The sequence below is a fragment of the Mauremys mutica genome, chromosome 3, assembly GCF_020497125.1.
Source record: "Mauremys mutica isolate MM-2020 ecotype Southern chromosome 3, ASM2049712v1, whole genome shotgun sequence".
Taxonomy (NCBI): Eukaryota; Metazoa; Chordata; order Testudines; family Geoemydidae; genus Mauremys; species Mauremys mutica.
In genome coordinates, this window is record NC_059074.1 from 104,680,267 (window position 1) to 104,705,778 (window position 25,512).

The window sequence follows — 25,512 nt, forward strand, 5'->3', positions numbered from 1 at the left end:
GTGTAGATTCAAATGAAGTAAAAATCTTAAGCGAATCCACATGTTCCACAGAATCTCTATGGATAGAAATTTCATGCTCTAGTAAATAGATCCCTAATGTTATAGTTTATCGACCACCTGACCAGGACAGTAATAGTGATGATGAAATGCTAAGGGAAATTAGAGAGGCTATCAAAATTAAGAACCCAATAATAGTGGGGGATTTCAATTATCCCCATATTGACTGGGAACATTTCACTTCAGGACGAAATGCAGAGATAAAATTTCTCGATACTTTAAATGACTGCTTCATGGAGCAGCTGGTACGGGAACTCACAAGAGGAGAGGCAACTCTGGATTTAATCCTGAGTGGAGCGCAGGAGCTGGTCCAAGAGGTAACTACAGCAGGACCACTTGGAAATAGTGACCATAATACAGTAACATTCAAAATCCCTGTGGTGGGAAGAACACCTCAACTGCCCAACACTGTGGCATTTAATTTCAAAAGGGGGAACTATACAAAAATGAGAGGGTTAGTTAGGCAAAAGTTAAAAGGTACAGTGACTAAAGTGAAATCCCTGCAAGTTGCATGGGCCCTTTTTAAAGACACCATAATAGAGGCCCAACTTCAATGTATACCCCAAATTAAGAAAAACAGTAAAAACTAAAAAAGAGCCACCGTGGCTTAACAACCATGTAAAAGAAGCAGTGAGAGATAAAAAGACTTCCTTTAAAAGGTGGAAGTCAAATCCTAGTGAGGCAAATAGAAAGGAACACAAACACTGCCAACTTAAGTGCAAGAGTGTAATAAGAAAAGCCAAAGAGGAGTTTGAAGAACGGCTAGCCAAAAACTCTAAAGGTAATAACAAAATGTTTTTTAAGTACATCAGAAGCAGGAAGCCTGCCAAACAACCAGTGGGGCCCCTTGACGATCAAAATACAAAAGGAGCGCTTAAAGACGATAAAGTCATTGCGGAGAAACTAAATGGATTCTTTGCTTCAGTCTTCACGGCTGAGGATGTTAGGGAGATTCCCAAACCTGAGCTGGCTTTTGTAGGTGACAAATCTGAGGAACTGTCACAGATTGAAGTGTCACTAGAGGAGGTTTTGGAATTAATTGATAAACTCAACATTAACAAGTCACCGGGACCAGATGGCATTCACCCAAAAGTTCTGAAAGAACTCAAATGTGAAGTTGCGAAACTATTACCTAAGGTTTGTAACCTGTCCTTTAAATCGGCTTCGGCACCCAATGACTGGAAGTTAGCTAATGTAACGCCAATATTTAAAAAGGGCTCTAGGGGTGATCCCGGCAATTACAGACCAGTAAGTCTAACGTCGGTACCAGGCAAATTAGTCGAAACCATAGTTAAGAATAAAATTGTCAGACACATAGAAAAACAAACTCTTGAGCAATAGTCAACATGGTTTCTGTAAAGGGAAATCATGTCTTACTAATCTATTAGAGTTCTTTGAAGGGGTCAACAAACATGTGGACAAGGGGGATCCGGTGGACATAGTGTACTTAGATTTCCAGAAAGCCTTTGACAAGGTCCCTCACCAAAGGCTCTTACGTAAATTAAGCTGTCATGGGATAAAAGGGAAGGTCCTTTCATGGATTGAGAACTGGTTAAAGGACAGGGAACGAAGGGCAGGAATTAATGGTAAATTCTCAGAATGGAGAGGGGTAACTAGTGGTGTTCCCCAGGGGTCAGTCCTAGGACCAATCCTATTCAATTTATTCATAAATGATCTGGAGAAAGGGGTAAACAGTGAGGTGGCAAAGTTTGCAGATGATACTAAACTGCTCAAGATAGTTAAGACCAAAGCAGATTGTGAAGAACTTCAAAAAGATCTTACAAAACTAAGTGATTGGGCAACAAAATGGCAAATGAAATTTAATGTGGATAAATGTAAAGTAATGCACATTGGAAAAAATAACCCCAACTATACATACAACATGATGGGGGCTGATTTAGCTACAACGAGTCAGGAAAAAGATCTTGGAGTCATCGTGGATAGTTCTCTGAAGATGTCCACGCAGTGTGCAGAGGCGGTCAAAAAAGCAAACAGGATATTAGGAATAATTAAAAAGGGGATAGAAAATAAGACTGAGAATATATTATTGCCCTTATATAAATCCATGGTACGCCCACATCTCGAATACTGTGTACAGATGTGGTCTCCTCACCTCAAAAAAGATATTCTAGCACTAGAAAAGGTTCAGAAAAGGGCAACTAAAATGATTAGGGGTTTGGAGAGGGTCCCATACAAGGAAAGATTAAAGAGGCTAGGACTCTTCAGCTTGGAAAAGAGAAGACTAAGTGGGGATATGATAGAGGTATATAAAATCATGAGTGATGTTGAGAAAGTGGATAAGGAAAAGTTATTTACTTCTTCCCATAATACAAGGACTAGGGGTCACCAAATGAAATTAATAGGCAGCAGGTTTAAAACAAATAAAAGGAAGTTCTTCTTCACGCAGCGCACAGTCAACTTGTGGAACTCCTTACCTGAGGAGGTTGGGAAGGCTAGGACTATAACAATGTTTAAAAGGGGACTGGATAAATTCATGGTGGCTAAGCCCATAAATGGCTATTAGCTAGGATGGGTAAGGAATGGTGTCCCTAGCCTCTGTTCGTCAGAGGATGGAGATGGATGGCAGGAGAGAGATCACTTGATCACTGCCTGTTAGGTTCACTCCCTCTGGGGCATCTGGCATTGGCCACTGTCGGTAGACAGGATACTGGGCTAGATGGACCTTTGGTCTGACCCGGTACGGCCATTCTTATGTTCTTATGCGGTGAGAACATGCGCCAGAGCAGCAAATCCTCCACTGATACTACCGTGCTGGGCTGTGTGAACGACACCTGCCTGCCCACATTCAGCTCCATGATTTCCAGGAAGGCAGCAAGCCTACTAAAATTGGAGAGCTGCTGCCTCCACCAGGTGCCAGGAAACAACCTTCCTCTAGGCAGTGGAAAGAACCTCGCCCCTTTGGCCATCCTCTGGCTCCATGCTGGCAGAGCTTCTTGCCTCTTTCCTCACTCTGGACACGGGAAGAGCTGCCTCCTCAGGCTCAGATTTAAGTGGGCCTGGGTATTAACACGGCTGACACAGGCTCTCCTAGGGTTACGCCCCTGGTTAGCAGGCCAAATAAAACAAATCAGAGGGCCAGATGTGGCCCAGGGCTGCCAGTTGCCCATCCCTGATTTTAGTGTAACTTTCCCCACATATACAAAAGGCCTTAAAATTCAGCTTCTTGACAGCAATTAGAAAAGCAAAACAAATCATGTATGCGTGAGACTAAAGCACAAAATAAGGTATACTGACTGATGAGATTTCATTCGAGTATCATGCAGAATCTAAGAACATCATATTAAAACAAAGACTATTCAATTTGAAAAATAATCTCAGGAATTATCAGGACAACAGGCTTGAAAGTTGCTCATAAAAAGGTAGCATCAATTTATGTAAGCAATTAGGCACTGGAAATGGATGTGATGAAACTACCCTAATGGGCTACAGGTTTAAGAACTCAAGACACCTAAGTTTAAGGCAAGGATTGGGCACTAAAAGAATTTAGGGAAAGGTTATATAAAGTTTAAAATTTATATAAGCCAAGGGCCCCGCAGATGCATCCTTTTTTGTGTAAATCTAAATGAAATGCTATTGATTCTGAATGCGCCCAAAACATTTTATAATTGAAAACTATATATGTAGAACATCCTTAGTTATCCAACTTAAAAAGTACATTAAACGTATCTGGATAATCCAAAAAGAGATAGTTATATGCATAAGGACTGCAATGCATAACTTTCAACACAGGACATTATGCTCTGCAGTCATACTACAGGGGCCTTCCGCTTCAAGGTAACAGTTTTGGTTGATCAGAAGATGGATAACTGAAGCCACATTGCATAGGGATCACTTCACCCAGCATTGTAATACAGCAACTTCGGGGATGTCTAAGAAGGCAGTACTTTCCAAACACAACAGTGGTCTCCCTACCACACATTGGGGCATTGGGATAGTAGCAAAATAAGGAAAGCATGCCACTGAGTGCATCACCAGAACCACTTCTCTTTTTTAAATATTTGGAAAGGTGCTCAGACATTAGTGAGGGGGCCATACAAGCAACTACCTATAAAGAGTGCTCCTAAGCAACTGTTATGCTCATCTTTCAACCAGAACCCCAAGTTACTACTATGATATTGCTAACCAAACATACAAATATTGCACCAGAAATATATTTATATTAATCTTTAAATTTAATAGAAATACTATGAATTCATCTAAGTGATCTCAAATCAGTGTTCTGGATATAAAATTTAGGTTTACATTTAAACTTACCATCCCGTCGCAGAACAAATTCTTTGGTCTCAACATACTCAGACTCTTCTAACCCAATGAAAGCTTTAACTCTAGCCCAGTGAGACTGAATCGGATCTTCTATTTCCTTAGAGAGGTCACAATAATATTTAGCTGTGTTCATGCAGGTGCTGACTGGCTTATATTTCCCTAGCCTGTAAAATAGATTAAAGAGTAATTAATGTAATTTTTACAGCCAATATATTATGCAATACAGATGTCAGAATGGAGACAAAGTCTGTCTTCATTTACACTCATACTGAATTCCACAGGGACGGCACGATTTCACAGTGTAGAAATAAAACTTTCCAGGACATATGGCAAAATCAAAGGACTCACTACATGAATGCCTTTTAAAGAAAATACGGTACAGGTATAATGCAAGACATGGAAACTTACTCATAAGGTTGGATTTCCACAATAAAGTGAGGGGGTTCAGGCATGCGCATGTAATCCCAGCGCAATACAGTCTTGAAGTTCAAGGATTCTATTACAACATTTGTTGGCAGAGGCACTAAAAAAAGAAATCAAACAGAACAATCAGTACCTTGATGGAGTAGATTTTTGTGATGTATGAGAACAGCCATCAATATTCCTGAAGTATTCAGAAGACAATGCATTTACTGGAAGTTACTTCAGAAGTCATTAGAGATAAGACTCTGCTTGCTGCCTATACAAACAGGCAGCAAGCACACTGATTTGCTGTTCTTCTTACACAAAAAGGCAGTTAATCCTTTTTGTCCAAGAGTGAGCCGAATGCCTCAGAGTTTCTCTTTCTTCTCTCTTTTCCTATATGACGTTCACCCACCTCCAGTATATATTCTGTCTCTTCTTCCACTGCCTCCACTCAAGGGGCGCGCTCTCTCTCTCTCCATATTGGATTTCATTATCCAGACACCACACACACATATACACTCTGCTGCCAATCATCCACTCACGCAGAGGGAAATATCAAGCTCGTGAATCCCAAGAAGTAGTAAGACTAATAACTAAAGGCAAATATGAAACCCCCACCCTCACTGGCTGGGGTAATGTCCTAGGTAATGGCCCTGGCCCTAGGGATACACTCTCTCTTACGCCTCCAGTTGCTGGCAAGGGGATGATGCTGTCAGGGCCGGCTCTGGCTTTTTTGCTGCCCCAAGCGAAAAAAAAGAAAGGGGGGGGCGGGACACACAAAAACATGGCACGGCCGGAACATCACAGCGGGGGGGGGGGGGGAGGACAAAAAATGGCACATCTGGAGCAGCAAAGCCGGGGGGGGAGGGGCAGGGACCCGGCGTGGCTGGAGCGGCAAAGCGGGAGTGGGAAACAAAACAAAAACGGCGCAGCCAGCAAAGCGGGAGGGAAGGGGGAACAACGGCGCGGCCGGCAAAGCGGGGAAAAAACAAAACAAAACAAAAAACGCTACAGGGTGGCCAGAGCCAGGGTGCAAGGGGACTCCCTGTGCTGCAGAGTGCGCGCCTGGTCTAGTGGAGGAGAGGAGCGGGAGGGGGAGGGAGCAGGGGGGAGAGAGAGAAGAGGGGCGGCCAGCGCTTCAGTGGGGTGCTCACCCCACGGCCTCAACTGCCACGCTGCACTGCCTGCCGGTTGGCAGGGAGGGAAGGACACGGGCTGCCCTGCCGAGTTTGCTGCAGGGCACTCCCCTCCTCCGCTCCCTACAGGGTGGCCGGAGCAACGAACCAAAAAAAAAAAAAAAAATGGCCGTCCCGCCCTAGGTTTGGGCGGCATGCCGCCCCGTAGAATCTGCCGCCCCAAGCACGAGCTTGCTCGGCTGGTGCCTGGAGTTGGCCCTGGATGCTGTTCCTGGACCCACCTTCAAAGGCTGCCTATGAGACGTGAAGAGGAGCATTTACTGTTTCTTTCTCTAATCATAGACATCAGCTCCTGGTGTAGATGATTGTAGAATCCCCATTATTCTACGCCTTTCAGCCTCTTGGCGGCTGCTGCAAGGGGTTTGTGTCTTCACTATTCTATCTTCTGGCCTCCATTTTTGGGTCCCCAGCTAAGTAAATGGCTTCAGTTTCTAACTCTGAGCTCATAATTCCTAAAAGCAGTGAAACTAACATGACTCTTTTCAAAGTTACTACTGTCTACAGGGTTCTGAACAGTAGCAGTGAAAACTGACAAGACTTTCATTGTTAGTCTGCTATAGCTTTTAACAGCTTTGAGCAGTAGCAACACTGGAGTTATAAGCAGAGTAGGTCTTGTTTACACACAGAAGTTGCACCAATTCAACAGAGTTTTAAAGCAATTTAGTACAACTGTGCGTACAAAACCCTTTTAGCAAGTTTAAATTGACTTAACTTGTTAGTAAATTTACAGGGGCAAGTTACCAGTAGAAGACAGGTTTAAAATTGATTTAAAATGTCCACACAAAGTTGCACTGATTTAACTACATCAGCATTAAAAAAACTCCACACTATTAGTTAAAACAGTGCAAGACCTGCTTAGACCAGGCATAAATGGGTTAAAAAAATAATCACACCTTAATTTAAATAGTGCACCTTTCCTCACATAGACAAACCTACAGAAAGGTTACACTGCACTGTTTTCCATAGGGTTCAGATTTGAGAGGTTACACCTTTTTTTAAAAAGAAAAAACCCCAAACAACTTAAATTCTGCAGAAGTTGATGACACCTATTTAGGAAAACTTCCTCCTAAGTGGATTTTCAGGCTCTGTCCATGTGTAGACACTTAAACGATTACAAGACAGAGGATGTAAAGAGTTTCTCTTAGAAGTATCGCTGCTCACCTGAAACAGATAGCCAGAACATAAGCAAAGAAAGAAAGGCACCTGACCTGTCCACAAGCATGTTGGCTCCAAGTGATCGAAAATTATATGCTTTTTGATCCCCCTCCCTCACCTCTAAAGAGGGACACCAACTTGAGGGGAAAAAAATTCACATCTGTTTGAAGTGTTTATAGCATCTGTGGGTTGAGAAGTAATACCTATCATTACTACAACTGAAAAATTGATAAAAAGAGTGCCTCTCCTTCAGTTTATTTACATTAAGCATGAAAATCCACCCAAATTCAGCAGAGTTATAAGCCTCTGAAAAATGCTATTTGCACATGCTCAGTGGACCTTGTTAGAGACTGACTTCTAAAATCTCCAAAGTTTAATCTCCAGCATAGTCCTGCCTATAGGGATCCCTACATCACAGCAAAAGCACTGGACATGCTCCCTGAATGGGGTGATAAATCCTAAATTAAGGGAGCCTTGCTTTTCACCCATTTTATTATTAAAGGTAATGAGGATACTGTCATTTCAGGCAGAACTAGGACCAGAATACATGTCTCGTACCATTTCCACTTAGTCACACTGCTTTTCAGAATATGCAAACTTGTTATATAGTTAGCTGTGCTGTCTATAATCAAAAGCCTATATTTCCCCCCCCCCCCCCGAGTTAAGAGTACAACCCAGGATTTCTCATTTCCAACATATTTCTGCAGTCTGGAAAGTAGTCATGTAAGCTCTGACAAACTATGTGTACCATCACCCTTTAGTTGTAGCTGATTCATATAAGATAACAGCATACTGCTGATACCAGATATTGCTTTAGCTCAAGAGGTGGAGATCTATGCTGGAAAGTCCTGGAAAGTGTTCAGCAAGTGAATCAGGGTTGTGTAGTGAATGCAGTTGTCTGTAGGACATTGTAGAAATACGAGGTGGGGAGAGAGTGAGGCTGAGTTAAGGGACTACAGAACGAGAAAGGACTGCCTTCAAAGGCAACTGAATGCCACCCAGGAGAACTGGGTTCCATCTACACATCTGCCATAGACTGCATATGTGATAGTGGGTAAGTCACTTAAATGAAGATTTTCACATTGTATTCCTCATTTTCTGGGTACCCAACTTGAGACATGGGACCTTGTTTTCAGAGTTGCTGAGCACTCAACTACAAGTAAAGTCAATGAGAACTGCAGCTGCTCAGCACCCCTAGGAGCAAGATGTGGAGTTGGGAAGTCCTGGGCTCCAATTCTGGTTATACCACTGACACTCTGTGGCTTTGCACAAGTCACTATCTGTTTTAGTGTCCTTGTGTTTAAAAATGGGTATAATATGTACCCATCTACTTCATACTGTTGGCAGTGGTTGGTTAGTGTCTGTACATTGCTTTGAACATACAGAATTATTAAAAATGCAGAATACTCTACAAATGGATCCCTAGTTCTCAAGTTAGGTATCCAATCATGGAAACAGCCATAATTAGTGGACACTTTTTCAAATTGTAGCCTAGGTTCCTTATCTGTAAAATGAGCATAAGTTATCTCAGAAGAGTTGTGAAGATACATTCATAAGACACTCATACTTTTATCATTAATACTACAGAAAAATAATAATTAGGCATTAGAAATTAATAATTCTGTATCCAGCATAGCATTTGGATGGTGTTCAATAAATACAGTACGAGGCCAAACGCTAAGTTATAAGCCTAGGAGTAACACTGGATAGTTTCCTCAAACCAACCACCACCCATCCTGTGCACTGATTAAGGTAAGGGTCGTATGGTAAAAACAAACATTTGTGATCATGTAGTTGGAGATTGTCATAATACATATACACAAGGGGGCCAAATTAAGGTTGAATAGGAAATTTTACTTCTGGCATTTTCTAACTTTTAAATGTTTGGACTTTGCAATCTTATTCTAAGGTAGGTTTTTGTATATAAAACTGATGTCATAATAGACCATAACTCAAACCTGACTTCTGCCAGATTATGTTTTTGTTTATAAAACACAGCAGATAGATGAGGCTGTATGTTAGAGAGCCTAGACTTTGCTTCATGTTATACTAATAAGGGAAAGTAAAAAACATTTCCCTCATGTTAAGAATGAGACCACAAGGATTTAACATGTGCAATGTGCAAGGTTTGAAAGTGGTTTAGTCATTCACTAACACACGCAAGGTGTCATTTCAGTTATTGGAAACAGCAGCAGATTCTCAACCACAAGAAAAAAAAGTGTCAAAGTATTTATCTATTCTAAAATGCCTAACAGTAAATACAATACTTGCTGCAATAAACCATGCAGAATACAAATGCAAATTAACATACTATTACAGAAATAAAACTACATTAAATATATTAAGGTTGCAAAATCAAGCACTGAAAAGTTAGGAAATGCCGGAATTATGGCTGCCTGTGAGACCTTAATTCAGCCCCCTTACACATGAACAGTCTTTAATTACATGATCATATACTATTTTTTCCACAAGCCCCCTGCCTCATTAAGTGGACTGTGGTGTTCACTTAATGAGCAACTATTCAATGTGTTGTTTTCTCCTCATTCTTTAATGTGCTCCCCTGGACCTTGTTTACATCCATTGTTCAAATTCTGTTCTGAAGGCAGAAATTTTAGTTCCCTCAAAGGCTTTCTATTGTGCATGTCACTATGGTATCTGGTTGTTTCATAAACATTAATGAATCAATTTAGACACCCCTGTGAAATGAAGGGATATTATTCCTATTTTACAGATAGGGAATTGAGACACTAAGATTCAGATCGAAAGTATCCATTAATTTTAGGTGTCCAAATTGAGACGTCTAGAAACAGATTTTCTGAATGCTTTGGATTATACAGCATTTTATATGTTCAAAGCACTACTCTGATTAGCTACAATTGCAGCTACTGAATGCTCGGCACGTCAGACCCCAGGGCCTCAGGTCAGGCATCCAGAAAATGAGGTACACAAAATTATGACCACCTGTGCAAAGTTTGGTTTAGGTGACTTGCCCAGCATCATAGAAGAATTCTGAGGCAGAGGCAGGGATAGAATCCAGTTCTTCAGGGTAGCATTCAATTGGCTTAACCATGAGACCATCCTTTCTCTACCTGCAGTTCCCTACGTCATTCACTACACACCACCTTCCAACTCCTGAAACAAATGAAGAAGGGGTCCTACAGTCACCTTCACTAAAGAATATGTACATCTCCAGAGTGTGTCTATCTTGTTGTGCATTGAATGAGGCAGGGATCCTGTGGGAAAAAAATGTCTTCAATTATATAATCACATATTATTATATGCACAAGGGAGGGTGAATTAAGATTGTGCAGGTAACCTTAATTCTGGCATTTCCTCATATTTGAGTGCAGACTTTACAGTGACACCTGCATGGGAGACATCAGCATGGGTAGAACATAGGCCCATTGTAGAGACTTCTGTTGCTTCAACTAATGGAGTACCTGATAGCAGTACTAGGCTGTTCTCTTCTATGGGGACCAGGCACTAGAGGGGAATGAGACACTTTACTATCTGTGAAACCTGCTATTTGCTGACAACAGCAGAGGAATGGTGAGACACTCAGGAATCATGGATTCCTTTCCAGGCTCTCAAGGAGAGTGTTCAATATCTTCATTAACGATCTGGAGGATGGTGTGGACTGCACCCTTAGCAAGTTTGCAGATGACACTAAACTGGGAGGAGTGGTTCATACGCTGGAGGGTAGGGATAGGATACAGAGGGACCTAGACAAATTAGAGGATTGGGCCAAAAGAAATATGATGAGGTTCAACAAGGACAAGCGTAGAGTCCTGCACTTAGGACGGAAGAATCCCATGCACTGCTACAGACTAGGGACCGAATGGCTGGGCAGCAGTTCTGCAGAAAAGGACCTAGGGGTTACGGTGGACGAAAAGCTGAATATGAGTCAACAGTGTGCCCTTGTTGCCAAGAAGGCTAATGGCATTTTGGGTTGTATAAGTAGGGGCATTTCCAGCAGATCGAGGGATGTGATCATTCCCCTCTATTCAGCACTGGTGAGGCCTCATCTGGAGTACTGTGTCCAGTTTTGGGCCCCACACTACAAGAAGGATGTGGATAAATTGGAGAGAGTCCAGCGGAGGGCAACAAAAATGATTAGGGGGCTGGAGCACATGACTTATGAGGAGAGGCTGAGGGAACTGGGATTGTTTAGTCTGCAGAAGAGAAGAATGAGGGGGGATTTGATAGCTGCATTCAACTACCTGAAAGGGGGTTCCAAAGAGGATGGATCTAGACTGTTCTCAGTGGTAGAAGATGACAGAACAAGGAGTAATGGTCTCAAGTTGCAGAGGGGGAGGTTTAGGTTGGACATTAGGAAAAACTTTTTCACTAGTAGGGTGGTGAAGAACTGGAATGGGTTACCTAGGGAGGTGGTGGAATCTCCTTCCTTAGAGGTTTTTAAGGTCAGGCTTGACAAAGCCCTGGCTGGGATGATTTAGTTGGGTTTGGTCCTGCTTTGAGCAGGGGGTTGGACTAGATGACCTCCTGAGGTCCCTTCCAACCCTGAGATTCTATGATTCTATTGCAGTGGGCATAGACCAGGGGTGGGCAAACTACGGGCCAGGGGCCGCATCCGGCCCTTCAGACATTTTAATACAGCCCTCGAGCTCCCACGAGGGAGCTGAGTCCAGGGCTTTCCCCCCTCCGTCACTCCAGCCGTGGAGCAGGGTTCTCTGCGCAGCTCCTAGAAGCAGCAGCATGTCCCCCCGTCTGGCTCCTATGCGTAGGGGCAGCCAGGGGGCTCCGCATGCTGCCCCCGCCTAAAGTGCTGCCCCCCACAGCTCCCATTGGCCAGGAACTGTGGCCAATAGGAGCTGCAAGGGTGACGCCTGCAGATGGGGCAGCGTGCAGAGCTGCCTGGCCACATCGCCGTGTAGGAGCCGGAGGGGGGACATGCCGCAGCTTCTGGGAGCTGCTTGAGGTAAGCGCTGCAAGGAGCCTGCACGCCGACCCCCTGCTGTGCCCCAAACCCTTGCCCCAGCCCAGATCCCCCTCCTGCCCTCCGAACCCCTCAGTCCCAGCCTGGAGTACCCTTCTGCACCCCCAACCCCTTATCCCCAGCCCCACCCCCAGCCGGAGCCCTCCCCCCGCATCCCAACCCCCTCCCACACCCTGAACTCCTCATCTCTGGCCCCACTCCACAGCCCACACCCCCAGCCAGAGCCCCCAACCCCCAATTTCATGAGCATTCATGGCCCGCCATACGATTTCCACACCCAGATAATACATAAGTAAAAATTTCTTTGTTCTACAATATCCCATCCTGCTCTGCTGGCCTAGTCACAATTCTGGGACACCAATAAATACTGGTTACCGACACAGTGGTTACTCAAACATAAAAGCCTCCGATTAATACCTTAAATCTAAATAAAATGCACACAAAGTGCAACAACATTTGTGATGCAAAATCACATTTAACCGTGAGAAGTTAAGCATGAAGAAGTCAGGAAATTCAGCAGTATACTGGGGCATACTGCACATCCTGTGTAAATATACAACATGACCCACTTTAGCACTGAATTTCTTGACTTCTCATAACTATTTTCTTAGCTTTAATGTTAACCATTCAAATGCTTACAAATAGGATTTTAGCGCTGTGGAAGTGCCTCTCTCATCCCTGGCCAATTCTCTCCTTCCTCCAGACTCACGTCTTTTATAATGTTAAGTAAAAGTAAAACTTATCTAACTGAAGGACAGGTGTCTGTACTACAGGGTGAATAAAAAAAACCCCAATGATTTCTTTAAAAAAAAATTTTTTTAATCAGATTTTTTTTATTTAAATCTGATTTTTTTTTATAAAATGCTTTTTGAGGAAAAAAGCAGTCTAAAGATGGTTTTAATTAAGATACATTATAGCTCAGATATTTCATCATGGAATAGGAATTATAAACTCTAATTCTATAGTATGAGACGGTATATTCATGTAATGTTTAAGGAAAGTTTTGTAAATGAGTTCCAATGGAGTTCATGGATTAGGGACCCAATTTTATAGGGTTCCAGGGGCTTCTGTATAGATTATTTAGGTTAATCTTTCTATCTACCCAATGGGACTCAGTGCTCAGTCTAGAAGATACCATCAGATGTTTAGTTTTGCAGTTCTCAAACTGTGGATTTGTGTCTCCAGAGATAACATGCTTGTTAACAGCAAAAATGTTTTAAAATAAATAAATATATAGATAGGTGAGAAACAACAGATCTCAACCCTACTTGTCCCTCTACAAATCTGTGTACACAGAGTCAATCCCTTACCTCTCTCTAAAAGAGCAAAGTTTCAAAAAGTTCAATGAATAGAAGATTGTTGGGGGCGAAATAGATCTGGACAAGGAGAAGAAGCCTGGAGATAAATGTGAAAAGGGAGGGACAGGCATTAGAAACAAAAGTTAAACTGTTTGAGTAGCATATTCCAGAAGTCTTGAGGTCTGAGTGTAGCCTTCATTGATTTGAGATCTACCACAGCATTCTCTCACTAGAAAGGAAAACCTATAATGGCAGCAGGCCATAAAAGAGACTCAGTTTGGGAATATTTTAATGAAGTTTCTCTACCTGTGAGTAAGACAGGCATGTGTGCAAAATGCAAACAGTGCAACAAAGAAATGTAAGACCTAGTTCCCTGAATTAAACATTGTATGAAGTGTTCCTTCTCAGGAGGAAGCTGTGTTGAAGATGATGAAAGGAACGTGTCTGAACATGCAGGCTCTTCATAGATTCAAGGACTGGAAGGGACCTCGAGAGGTTATCGAGTCCAGTCCCCTGCCCTCAGGGCAGGACCAAATACTGTCTAGACCATCCCTATTTCACACTTCTTTCTTAAGGACTGCCTGTCTTCCTTCTGTACTATTCTTGAATTCTCATGTTTGAGCAAAAAATATAGTTGTTACTTTATGGTACTATCATTTTAGATGCAGTTGTGATAAAAAAAATAAATAGCTGAAATAGGCAGATCTTCCTTTTACAATTTCACCTTTATAGTACTACTAAGTGTCGGTGAATGAAATGAGTAATACTAAATTAGCAGTATGGTAGTAATACTTAAATAACTGCATTGATTTATTTGTTTAGGAGAATCCATCCTGAACATACAGGATTCTGAAGACTATCCACCTTCAAGATTACCATCATTTTCTATAGTTTCCAATGATAGTGGTTCAATCACATCATATATGTCACATAGCCACAGTATATCACCTATAGCAAAAAGAAAAAAGATCTCCATCATCCAGAAACAACCATAGATAAGTTTGTCATAGGAACCAGCAGATTACAAAAAGGGGTAATTGATGAAAAAATTGCCTGTTTGTTTATGCAACAAACTCTCCTTTCCATATGACTGAGAACCTACACTTCATTAACATGGTTCAGGCATTAAGACCAGGATACAGTCCACCCAATAGAGCAGATGTCACAGGCAAATTGCTGGATAAAGTGTATGAAAGAGAAATTGAGCAGTGTGCAAAAGGTGTAGAGGGTGAAATTGTTAACCCAAGTCTTGATGGGTGGAGCAATGTGCACAATGATCCTGTTGTATGTGCTTGTGTGACAACAGAAGAAGGGAATGTCTTCCTTGCAGAAACAACTGATACATCAGGAAATGCACACACAGCAGAACACTTACAAGAAATAGCAGTAAAAGCTATAACAAACTGTGGGGGAAAAAATGCATGTCATAGACAATGCTGCAAATGAATCCAAGATGAGAAGAAATTATTTAGAAGTGGAGAGTCCCAAGCTAATAACATACAGTTGCAGTGCTCATTTGATGCACCTCCTAGCCAAAGACTTCAGTGTTCCAGAAATAAAGGCTAATGATGTTGAAATTGCAAAATACTTCTGTAACAATCACTTCGCAGCAGCTGCTCTGAAAAAATTTGGAGGAACCAAGCTAACTCTCTCGCAAGATGTGCAATGGAACTCAGTAGTGGACTGTTTTAGGCACTATATCAAGAACTGGCCTGATCTGATGACAGTTTGTGAACAAAATCATGAAAAAATAGATGGCACTGTCATAGCCAAAGTTCTCAACATTGGGCTTAAGAGAAATGTTGAATACGTGCTGAGTACCCTGAAGCCTATGTCTGTAGCCTTGAACAAAATGCAGGGAAATAGCTGTTTTATTGCTGACGCTGTTGGAATTTGGAAGGAACTGAGTGAGATCTTAAGAAGAGAAATATGCAATGACAGAGTTAAATTACAAGCATTAATAAAATGAACGGTATAGGCAAATATTCTCAATATTCGGTACCAGTGTCAAACCTTAACTTCTGAAGAAGAGGAGTTGGCTATGACACGGACATCCAGTGATCATCCCTCCATAAATGCTAACTATAATAAACTGCAGAGCTAAGGGTGAGCCATTCAAGAAATAGATGTTTGCTGATAATGTTTTAAAGAAAGTCACACCAGTGAACTGGAGGAAGTCACTTAAGCACTTGGATTCAGAGACTGTTGAAGTGATAATCTCACTTTTAACAGCAGTAGCTTCTTCTGCTGGTGTAGAAAGTCCAAAGGAAGAAAATATTCTAATTAATTCCAAATTGAGAAATTGTTTGGGACCTGAAAAAGCCGGAAAGCTTGTTTTTCTTTTCCAGATTATGAACAAACAGGAAAATGAAGATGAAGACGACCGAGTTAGCTGCAGAAGCCAATATTTTAATTTTTCTCATATTGACCTGGCTGACATCATCAATTTAATTTTTTCTCTTTAACTATTTCATTTACCTATTTTAGTTAAAAAAACAAACCCAATTTTAAAGAAATTGAATGTTTAACTAAATTCAAAAATTCATGCTTGTTTTGTTAAAATATTGTGTTGCTGAAGGAAAAAAATCCAGAATACATACATTCAAAACCAGACAAATATGGGTGAGGGCGGTCTTTAATGACTAGAGGAAAGGAGAAGCAAGGGGATCTGTCCTTTATCTCTAACACTTAAGAGAGAAGACATTTTGGAAGGATATATCAAAAACATCCAAAGTTAGGAATTCAAGTTTTCTGTCCCCGAAATCCTTAGAGGGGAAGCAACAGCTAAACAGATTGTCTGCCTTCTGTAACAAGCCACTATGATCTTTCTGGATGCCAACATAATTTTAAGAATTTTGTTTGAAGACAAAATGGAATAAGACCAGTAGCAAGAGGACGAAACTAACTTAGTTTAAACACAATTCAGTTAAGTGTTCAAATCTACATACTGAATGTTCAATTGTGTTTAAAAAAATAAGTTAGTGAAGTCCCTGTGCTACTAGGTGTCTTGTAAGTTTCTTCAGCCTGTACATCTGAGGGGTGAATGGAAGAGATTTGTTCTCTCTCCTGCTTCTTATCCTATCAAAACAGGCAGAGCAGTGTTTTTCAAAACTGGGTTGCCAGAATGCTTCAAAGGGTTATGTGGCAGCTCCTGTGGCTACTGTACAACAGGGCTGGCTGGGCTCACCTCCCTGCTCTAGGCACTGTAACTTCTGGAGTCCCAATGCCACTCCAGTTTGGTCCAGCCATCATTATGACAGGAGTCTGGGTAGGCCAAATTTGATACTGCCTTTGAAAAGTAACCATGTGCTTAACATCAGGTGGGTGTAAATTTGAAAGAGAAATTCCACATTTAGAAAGTTAACATTTCTAACAGAATGATTATTTTTAATGTCCTTTAAGAAGCTCAGAAGTTTGGAATGTTAGAAGCAGTGTAGGAAATAGATTAGTGAGCTGAAGGTAGGTGAAGTACACCTCTACCCCAATATAATGTGACCCGATATAACACAAATTCGGATACAAGGCGGTAAAGCAGTGCTCCAAGAGGGTTGGGAGGGGGGCAGGGCTGTGCACTCCAGTGGATCAAAGCAAGTTCGATATAACACAGTTTCACCTAAAACGCGATAAGATTTTTTGGCTCCCGAGGACAGTGTTATATCCGGGTAGAGGTGTAGTTAAAAAGTATGTGATAGTTAAATGCAACTGATTAAATACTTCTATCACTTGGAATTATATAAATCCCTTCTTGCCTTTCTGAACCAGCCTTGAAAAAGCTGCCATTTAGCATACATACATACCCATTAAATCATCTTAAATATGTTTAATCGAAGTATTAATATTGAAAAGTCTGAAAACACCTGTTTTTACACACAAACATTTACAAGCAGAAAGGAACAAAATGAAAATAAGCCAAAATATTTAAAGAGTAAAACCTGGATGCCACTCTGTAACTATTGCTTCATTACTGTCATTTGTTCTTTGGCTTTATTTACATAATAGTAGATGTATACGTTGCTACAAAGAAGTTTGTGTCTGAACCACAACCATGTATGAAAGACTAGGAGAAGGAAGAAAGACAACTCTCTGCATTGATTCTGTGGCTCTGTAAACAGTGCATCTCTGTTTCAAAGAATTCTTTTCCATGTATGTTAAGGACAAATGCAAATTAGACTTGATTATGGCACATGTTCTCAAATACTACAGAACTTTGTCCCTCAATCTTAGAAGTGTATATAAAAATATTCCTACTCCAACTGGAGCTGGGTTTTATTGTTTAGAGTGTATTTTATATGCACTTAGAATACTGGACAGGAAGGTAACCTTGACGTACTTTTGACCAAATTTTGAGCAGAAAGAATAATTTGTCAGTGAAGTGTGTTCTTGAAGTACTCAGAAGTAACACAGTATACCTTAATATTCCATATATATGCCACATAATATAGTGCTACCCCAACACATGCTGTAACCAATAGCAATGAGTCTAAATCAAACTTACTAAATTATGCTGAAAATCCAATGGAATTTTAAATGTCACCTTCCCTCTTTCAGCAAAACCATGCAAAAGTACAGTTTTTCTACTCACTACCCTTTCTAAATCCAATGCAAGTATTTAACTAAGTGCAGCTGAAAGTATTTAATTAATGCTCCCTAGATTGAGTGATCAAGAGCTCAACAAAATAAGTGTTGATGCACTGATCCAAAAATGAGACATTTAAGAAAATTAGTGCAGGAACCTTAAAAAGGATTAACAACTTCTTTATTTTTAAAATATGGTTTAATTTTCATATTAAACATCAGAAATAAAAGAAAAAGTCAGGATAATGTAGTGCATTTCCTTTTTATAAGATTACAGTGTATGCTCAATATTTTCTATAATTTCACCTTCTCAATTCAGCATTTTTATTGTATGTACTGCATAAGTCACATTAAGGGGATTCTAAATTGATTGACAACCGAGAGACTAATTTGGTGTTGAGGGCACACACACACACACAAAGCCAAACTGTAACTAGATTACATCTTAGAATCATTTGTTCCAGAAGGCAATTCTAGTGGATCACCTACTCCAGTCCAGCATCATGGCAAGTTTGATTTATATGTCCCTAAACTTCTTGCAACTGAAGCCCATTACAACTCATTCTGTGCTGACTGGAAATTAGTTTGGCTGTTGGCATTGATGACTTAGGTCTCTGATGTCGTACCTATGCACAGCTGATATGTTACTGCAAAAATATATTTAGATCAGCAGAGTCAGTGTATGTTTTCAGACCTCACTTCGGGGAAGCAGATCAACATCTACACCAGGGGTCGGCAACCTTTCAGAAGTGGTGTGCCGAGTCTTCATTTATTCACTCTAATTTAAGGTTTCGCATGCCAGTAATACATTTTAACGTTTTTAGAAGGTCTCTTTCTGTAAGACTATAATAAATAACTAGACTATTGTATGTAAAGTAAATAAGGTTTTAAAATGTTTAAGAAGCTTCATTTAAAAATAAATTAAAATGTAGAGCCCCCTGGACCAGTGGCCAGGACCCAGGCAGTGTGAGTGCCACTGAAAATCAGCTCACGTGCCGCCTTCGGCACACATGCCATAGAGGTTGCCTACCCCGATCTACACAATGGACTATTATTAGTGTCCGGTAGGTGGGCAGAGTCTGGAAGAGTGTCACTACCTTTCCCCCCTCCAAATCACACCCCCGCATATATGCCTCAGTGTTTAGACCCTTTCATGGGAAGGATAATATACAAGACCTGATCTAACTATTCTTTAATATTAGGTGCAACTGCAATGATTTAAACATCATTTAAGCAGTTAAGGCTAGACAGGTTTCAAAACCACTTCAACAAGATTTTCTACCACATCTGAACACACTTGTATGAACCATTTTTAAAGAAAGGTGTTTTTTGATCTCTACTAGCACATATCGATCATTCTTAAAACCTGTTAAAATGTTGATTATACAGTGCTCTCAAGACGACAAGTCTCAACCAGGCAATTTTTTGGGGCTTCTGGCAACACCCAGTCAGGACCGTCCCTAGGGGAATGCAGGCCTCGAGACGAGACAAGCCCCCGCCCCCCCCCTCCAGCCCAGGGCCTACCCCCACTCCACCCCTTCCCAAGCTCCACCCTGCCTCTTTCTGGCTTCCACTCCCCTCCCTGAGCAATGCCAGGAGTGGAGCAGGGGCGGAGGTTCATCGTGGCTGCCGGCACAAGACCCCCTGCTAACCCTCTAAGTCACCCTGGACCCTGCATCCTGAAGCATGGCGCCCCCCAAAGCACAGGGTGCCCCGGTCCTTCCTATGGACAGGACGGCTCCACCCACAGTTGCTGCTGTTCCCCACTGTACTGCAGCCTGATGTTCTTCCTAAAAAGGAAGCCATTTGGAGGCAAGTTATTTTTAAAAGAATCCTAAAGATCAGTGCTATGATGCTATCCAAGACACTCTTCCTAGGCAGGAAATCCAAACAAAACCAGAACAATCATGGGGGGGGGGGGGAGGAATAGGGATAAAGAGTGGGAACAAAAGGAGGAAACAAACATGCTATACCCTCCACATCCTGGAACTCAGATAGGCACGCACATGAGACCATTCCCTCTGTGACCTAACATACCCACCACGGGCAAAACCTTGTCTTCACTACATCTGCAACACAGAGCCTCTCATCCTGTCCTAAAACCCACCATGACCACTCAGTCCTCTCTTACCCCAGATCCTACCTCAACCACAGCCCCTTTGCCAAAACACATCCCTCTCCTGCCCAGCCACCCCAGCATAGCTTCCTTCCCCTATTCCCTTGCTACTATTTCCCCTTTCCCCACAGCCTCCGCCCCCCATGTCAACAACCTTCCTCACAACACCGCACTGCTGTTGCTTAAAGCCCCAGATTCCGGAGTCCAGGGATTACATGAGACTCCAATGACCCCTGTACAGAGCAAAGTGTGCATTTCTAGCTGCTTGTGGCTCGGGAAGAAGAGACTGAAATCAGAGCCCAGTGCCCCCTTCAGGCTCAGAGTCCAGGGGGCAGAGGCAGACCCACCATCTGATTTTTGTTTAAATATCATGGGTTTCTACCCATCGCTTTGGGGGAAGGGGAGAAGAAGAGTCCGATATCTGAACTCCTAAGGGCTGGCCAGTGACTGCTCCCACCTCCCCCGCAGCGCCTCGCCCCCCGGTACCTGTTTCCGGGAGTTCCCCGGAGCTGGCCGCGCTCCGGGGCAGCAGCACCGGGAGGAGGCAGAGGAGCGCGGCCGCGGGCGCCACAGGCCGCATCCTCGCTCGGGGGGTGGGCGCTGGCCGCGCCCGCAGAAGGCGCGAGGGGCAGCCGGGCGCGAGGGCAGCAGCCAGGGCCCGGCAGCGCCTCCGCGTCCGGGCTGAGAGTCGCGAGGAAGGGGGAGCGCGCCGCGCCGCGCCCGGTTCTGGTCACGTGACTGCGCGGAGGGGCGGGGCGGGGCGGCGAGTGCAGCCTGCCTGGCTCCGCACTGCAGCCGCCTCTCCGCCGTATTGCGGGGCAGGCTCTGCCCCGGCCCGCCCGCTTAACCCTCTGCTGCCTGCAGCCCCAAGGAATAACCACTCCCGCCGCGGCAGCCCCAGCCGTGCCCATTTCCCGCGTCTGTCCCACCCACCCGGCACCTCACAGAAACAGACCCTTGGGGTTGGGGAGACCGCAGGAGGTCCGGCCTCTAGTCGAGGGCTGGGAAAAATACGGCCTGCAGGCAGGATGCAGCCCGGCTAACATGGCTGTGGGGCCCACCAGGCTCTTCGGCTGCCCCCTCGCTGTCTCCGGGCCGCTAAAGGCCCTGTGGTGCAAGGACACAGGCAGGCTGCCTGCTGTGGCCCCTTGCTGCTCCCAGAAGCGGCCAGCTGCTGCTAGCACGTCTCTGCATACCTCGCGGGGGAGGGGAGGCAGCTCTGTACAGGGCCCTTGTCCCCAGCACTGCCATCACAGCTCCCATTGGCTGGTTTCTGGGGTGGTGCAGGCAGCACACAGAGACCCCACTGCACCCCCCACCCCCCGCAAAGGGGCATGCAGAGTTGTGCCAGCTACAGCTGCTTCCAGGAGCAGCATGGGGCCATGGCATGCAGGCAGCCTGCCTGAGTCCTGCTGCGCTGCTGGCTGGGAGCTGCCTGTGGAAAGTGCCTCCCAGCCAGAGCTTGCACCCCCTCCTGCACCCTAACCCTCTGCTCCAAGTCAGACCCCCTCCTGCACCCAAACTCCCTCCCAGACCCCGCACCCCCTCCGTTAATATAGTAGAAATGTGCAGCCGGTGATGACTTACAAAATTCATGGAGTAGCCACCCCTGTGAATATTATTGCCCAGCCCATATTTAGTCCAACCCACTGCTCAACACCAACTAAATTATACCAGCCAGGGCTTTGTCAATCTGGGCCTTAAAAGCCTTTAAGGATGGAGATTCCAACACTTCTCTAGGAACCCATTCCAGTACCCACTCCTACTGAAACAGTTTTTCCTAATATCCAACCTAGACCCCTGACCCCCCCCCTCCGCAACTTAAGACCGTTGCTTCTTGTTCTGTCATCTGCCACCACTGAGAACAGCCTAGCATCACCCTTTTTGGAACCCCCCTCAGGTATTTGAAGGCTGCTATCAAATCCCCCCTCACTCTTTTCTGCAGACTAAAGACACCCAGTTCCCTCAGCCTCTCTGCATAAGTCATGTGCCCCACCCCCCTAATAATTTTTGTGGCCCTCCACTGGACACTCTCCAATTTGTCCACATCCTTTCTATAGTGGGGGGCCCAAGACTGGACACAGTACTCCAGATGTGGCCTCACCAGTGTCAAATAGGGCCTGCAAAATCATGATTTCTCTTTAAATTAAGTCATGCTTTTTGTTCTCTTCTCTTCTGATTTAACTCCCCCCTTCCCATCCTCACTATCTATGATAAATACAGTGCTAGGTGCTCTCCCAAATCTGTAACAAGTAATTTAAAGTGACATACAGCAATTTTAGGCCCTGCTGCAGGAGCTCCTGCCAGAAGACCCAACTGATATAAAATTACACAAATGTATATGAAATGCTACCTGACAGTGCAAAGCTTCCAGCATTTACCAACCTGTCAATACTAGTTAATTCTGTGCCCTCCCAGCCCCACATCAGTTCCACACCCCCATATCTGCCCCAAACCTGCAGTGATTGCTGGACCCAGGCTAAAAGGAGATTACTCTATAAAAGGGAGCATTCTGGAACTGGTGAGGATCTTATCTGTATTGAGTTTGATTAGACATAGAACTGTTTATTTTATTTTGCTTGGTGACTTACTTTGTTCTGTTACCACTTGGAACCACTTAAATCTTACTTTCTGTATTTAATAAAATCATTTTGCTTATTAATTGACCCAGAGTATGTATTAATGGCTGGGGAAACAAACAGCTATGCCTCTCTCTATCAGAGTTATAGAGGGCAAACAATTTATGAGTTTACCCAGCATAAGCTTTATACAGGGTAAAAAGGATTTAGACCCCATTGGGTGTTGGGCATCTGAGTGTTAAAGACAGGAACACTTCTGTTAGCTGCTTTCAGGTGAACCTGCAGCTTTGGGGCAAGTAATTCAGACCCTGGGTCTTTTTTGGAGCAGACAGGAGTGTCTGGCTCAGCGAGACAGGGTACTGGGGTCCCAAACTGACAGGGAAGGCAGGGGTAGTAGTCATCTTGGCACATCAGGTGGCAGCTCCCAAGGAGGGTTCTGTGATCCAACCTGTCACATACCTCTCCAGCCCTTCTCTCACTTGCACCATTATAAGTTGGAAGTAACCCCATTGAGGTCAATGGATCTACTGTGGTGTAAGACACATGTAAGTAAGAGAAGAATTGGGTCCAATATCTATGGATTTTGTTACACTATCCAATACACATCTATTAGCTAATCATGATCAGGGCATTTAATGAAAGTTTGAGTTGTCCATGAAATGACCTTTTTTCTTTCATAATTGTCTCAGGGTAAGGGCTCTTAGTTCCTTCTAATCCAGAGGTTCTCAAACTTCATTGCACTGCAACCCCATTCGGATAACAAAAATTACTACATGACCCCAGGAGGAGGGACCAAAGCTTCAGCTTTGGCCCTTGGCCCCAGCACGTGTGACATCAGTCCTGGCGACCCCTACCCACAGTCTGAGAACTGTAATCTAAGGGGTAAAATCCTGGTCCTGTTGAAGTCAATGGAAATTTTACTGGTGACTTCAAGGGGGCCAGGATTTCAACTGAAGTGTTCAGTAAAATGTTTGAGGTTGTCCTATTGCATTTATAGTCTCCTTACTCATAATTGGGAAAGTGGAAATTAAAAATAGCAGCCATGCAGTTTAGGGAGAATAAATATATATAATTTTACTTACAAGTCTAACAAATGTATGGGCTAAATGTTGTTGAGATTTAAAGTAGTAAAAATCAGGCTTTCAAAAAGAATTACTGGCATATGACAAAGGAACACTTAAAAAATATACAGGAGAAGTAAGACAATCAGTATAATCCAACACTTATTTCTATCACACCTTTCTCTTCAAGCCCTTGTATTCAACAGCTCTTCTAGTCTACCAGACTGAGCCCGGAAAACAATGAACCAAGTGTTCAATATGTCAGATATTAGGCCTAACTGGTGAACAAAATAATGGATCAATCACTCCATTTTGGGGTCCTTAAGAAAGACTTTGGGGGAGAAAAATTGGCTACTGAAGCAAGCTTCACTGTTATGGCTGCCACCCCCACTATCTCCTGGAACTCCAGGCCTTTGTCATCCCGGTCCTGAGAAATGTTTGATCATACTGGGGCCAGAGAGGAACCCAGATAACATCACCACTTTTACCTGCTGCTCTGACTGAATGAGAGTGTGTCAAACTTCCCTCCCCATCCCCTGTGTGTTCTTTTCCTTCCCTATGTTATTTCTCTTCTTTCCTCCCTTGTCATCCTTTCACATCTGACTTCATATTCCCTCTCCCTTCCAGTTGACATGCACCCCTCAGTCAAGCTCATGGCACTGCAGGGGTTTAAAAAGACAACACATTGTAATATAGGGATGTTTATTGAACTATTTGTTACAGAGGAAAAGGCAATATAAAAAGTACTTTGCTTCACAGTTTGAGTGATGGCCTGAGCTTTCAGCTACCTTACTAATTCATGAGGTATATTTAAAAATGCACAGATATTATAAGGCACTCTGCTAGTTTTAATAGCCTGTCAGCACGGTTAACCCCTTTGGTTCAGAACAATTACTGCAAAACGCTATTATTTTGCAGTATGTTTTGTGCATAGTTGCAGGTAATAGAATTTAAAGCAAAGACAATACTTTATTTTGGCATGAATATTGCAAGGCCCTCTCAGGGCTGCTTATATAAGTAGTGATGCCCTTCCAGTCCTGCAGCAGCTTGTGGGAGGGGTGATGAACATTCTTGTGAATAGCATTGCTACGTATCTTGCTGCTCTACCCTTTGCCTTTTTGAACAAGGCTCTTCTCTGCCTCTTGGTGGGTGACAGGTGTCAGGGTAACAGTCTCCAACACAAGGACAGCCTACAGAAGTGCACACTAACCAACCTATACCTTGCAGCCCCCACTCCAGCCCATGCAAACCGCTAATCCACCTGACTATGCAGACCCCCACATTACCAGCACACAAAAATTACTAACCTAACCACTGCTGCCCACCCATCCATCAAGCACACCGCCATTCTAGGACTGGAACAGGCTTTCTATGCAAAGGAAAAGTAAGGTGGAAAGTGTCTTATTTCCAAGCTCACTCCACTAATTTGGACTCTCAAAGTGCTGACATCTGCAGAACTCATTTAAATTCCTAAAGAAAGAGAAAAAGGAAATAGAACAGAAAACTGCTGCAGAATAAACAAATAAAGCAGAGGGGAAAAAAAAAAAGACAAGACAACCTCTCATACTCCATTCATATCACATTCACTCAGTCATATACCACATTCAACGCAAGAGTTTTATCAACTACAGAAACTTCAAGGTAAGGTAAAAAATACTTCCCTAACTTATTCAACCCCATGAAATCCTAGATCCTGTCACTGAATAGTATCCCAAAATTGAGGGGAAGAACATTTCTTTGTTGTCACAGAGACTGGAATTAGTACAAAAACTACATGTTCTGTTTCTCAGTCCCACCAGCACCTATACATGATGTGCTGCAATCCCCAT

General features: G+C 43.2%; 1 protein-coding gene across 2 annotated transcripts in view; it reads right to left on the reverse strand.

Annotated features, from left to right (window-relative positions):
• Positions 1–25,512, reverse strand: part of IFNGR1 (interferon gamma receptor 1) — a 39,084-nt gene that overhangs the window by 10,913 nt on the left and 2,659 nt on the right. Inside the window, exons 1-3 of one of the 2 annotated variants that reach the window (XM_045009295.1) lie at positions 20,530–20,788; positions 4,750–4,864; positions 4,333–4,505 (exon numbers count right to left, since the gene is read on the reverse strand). In XM_045009295.1, the coding sequence (XP_044865230.1) occupies positions 4,333–4,505; positions 4,750–4,864; positions 20,530–20,623 (382 nt within the window). In that variant the 5' untranslated portion in view covers positions 20,624–20,788. Of the gene's footprint in view, positions 1–4,332; positions 4,506–4,749; positions 4,865–20,529; positions 20,789–25,512 lie in introns of those variants that run through there. The other variant, XM_045009294.1, reaches the window with a different exon arrangement.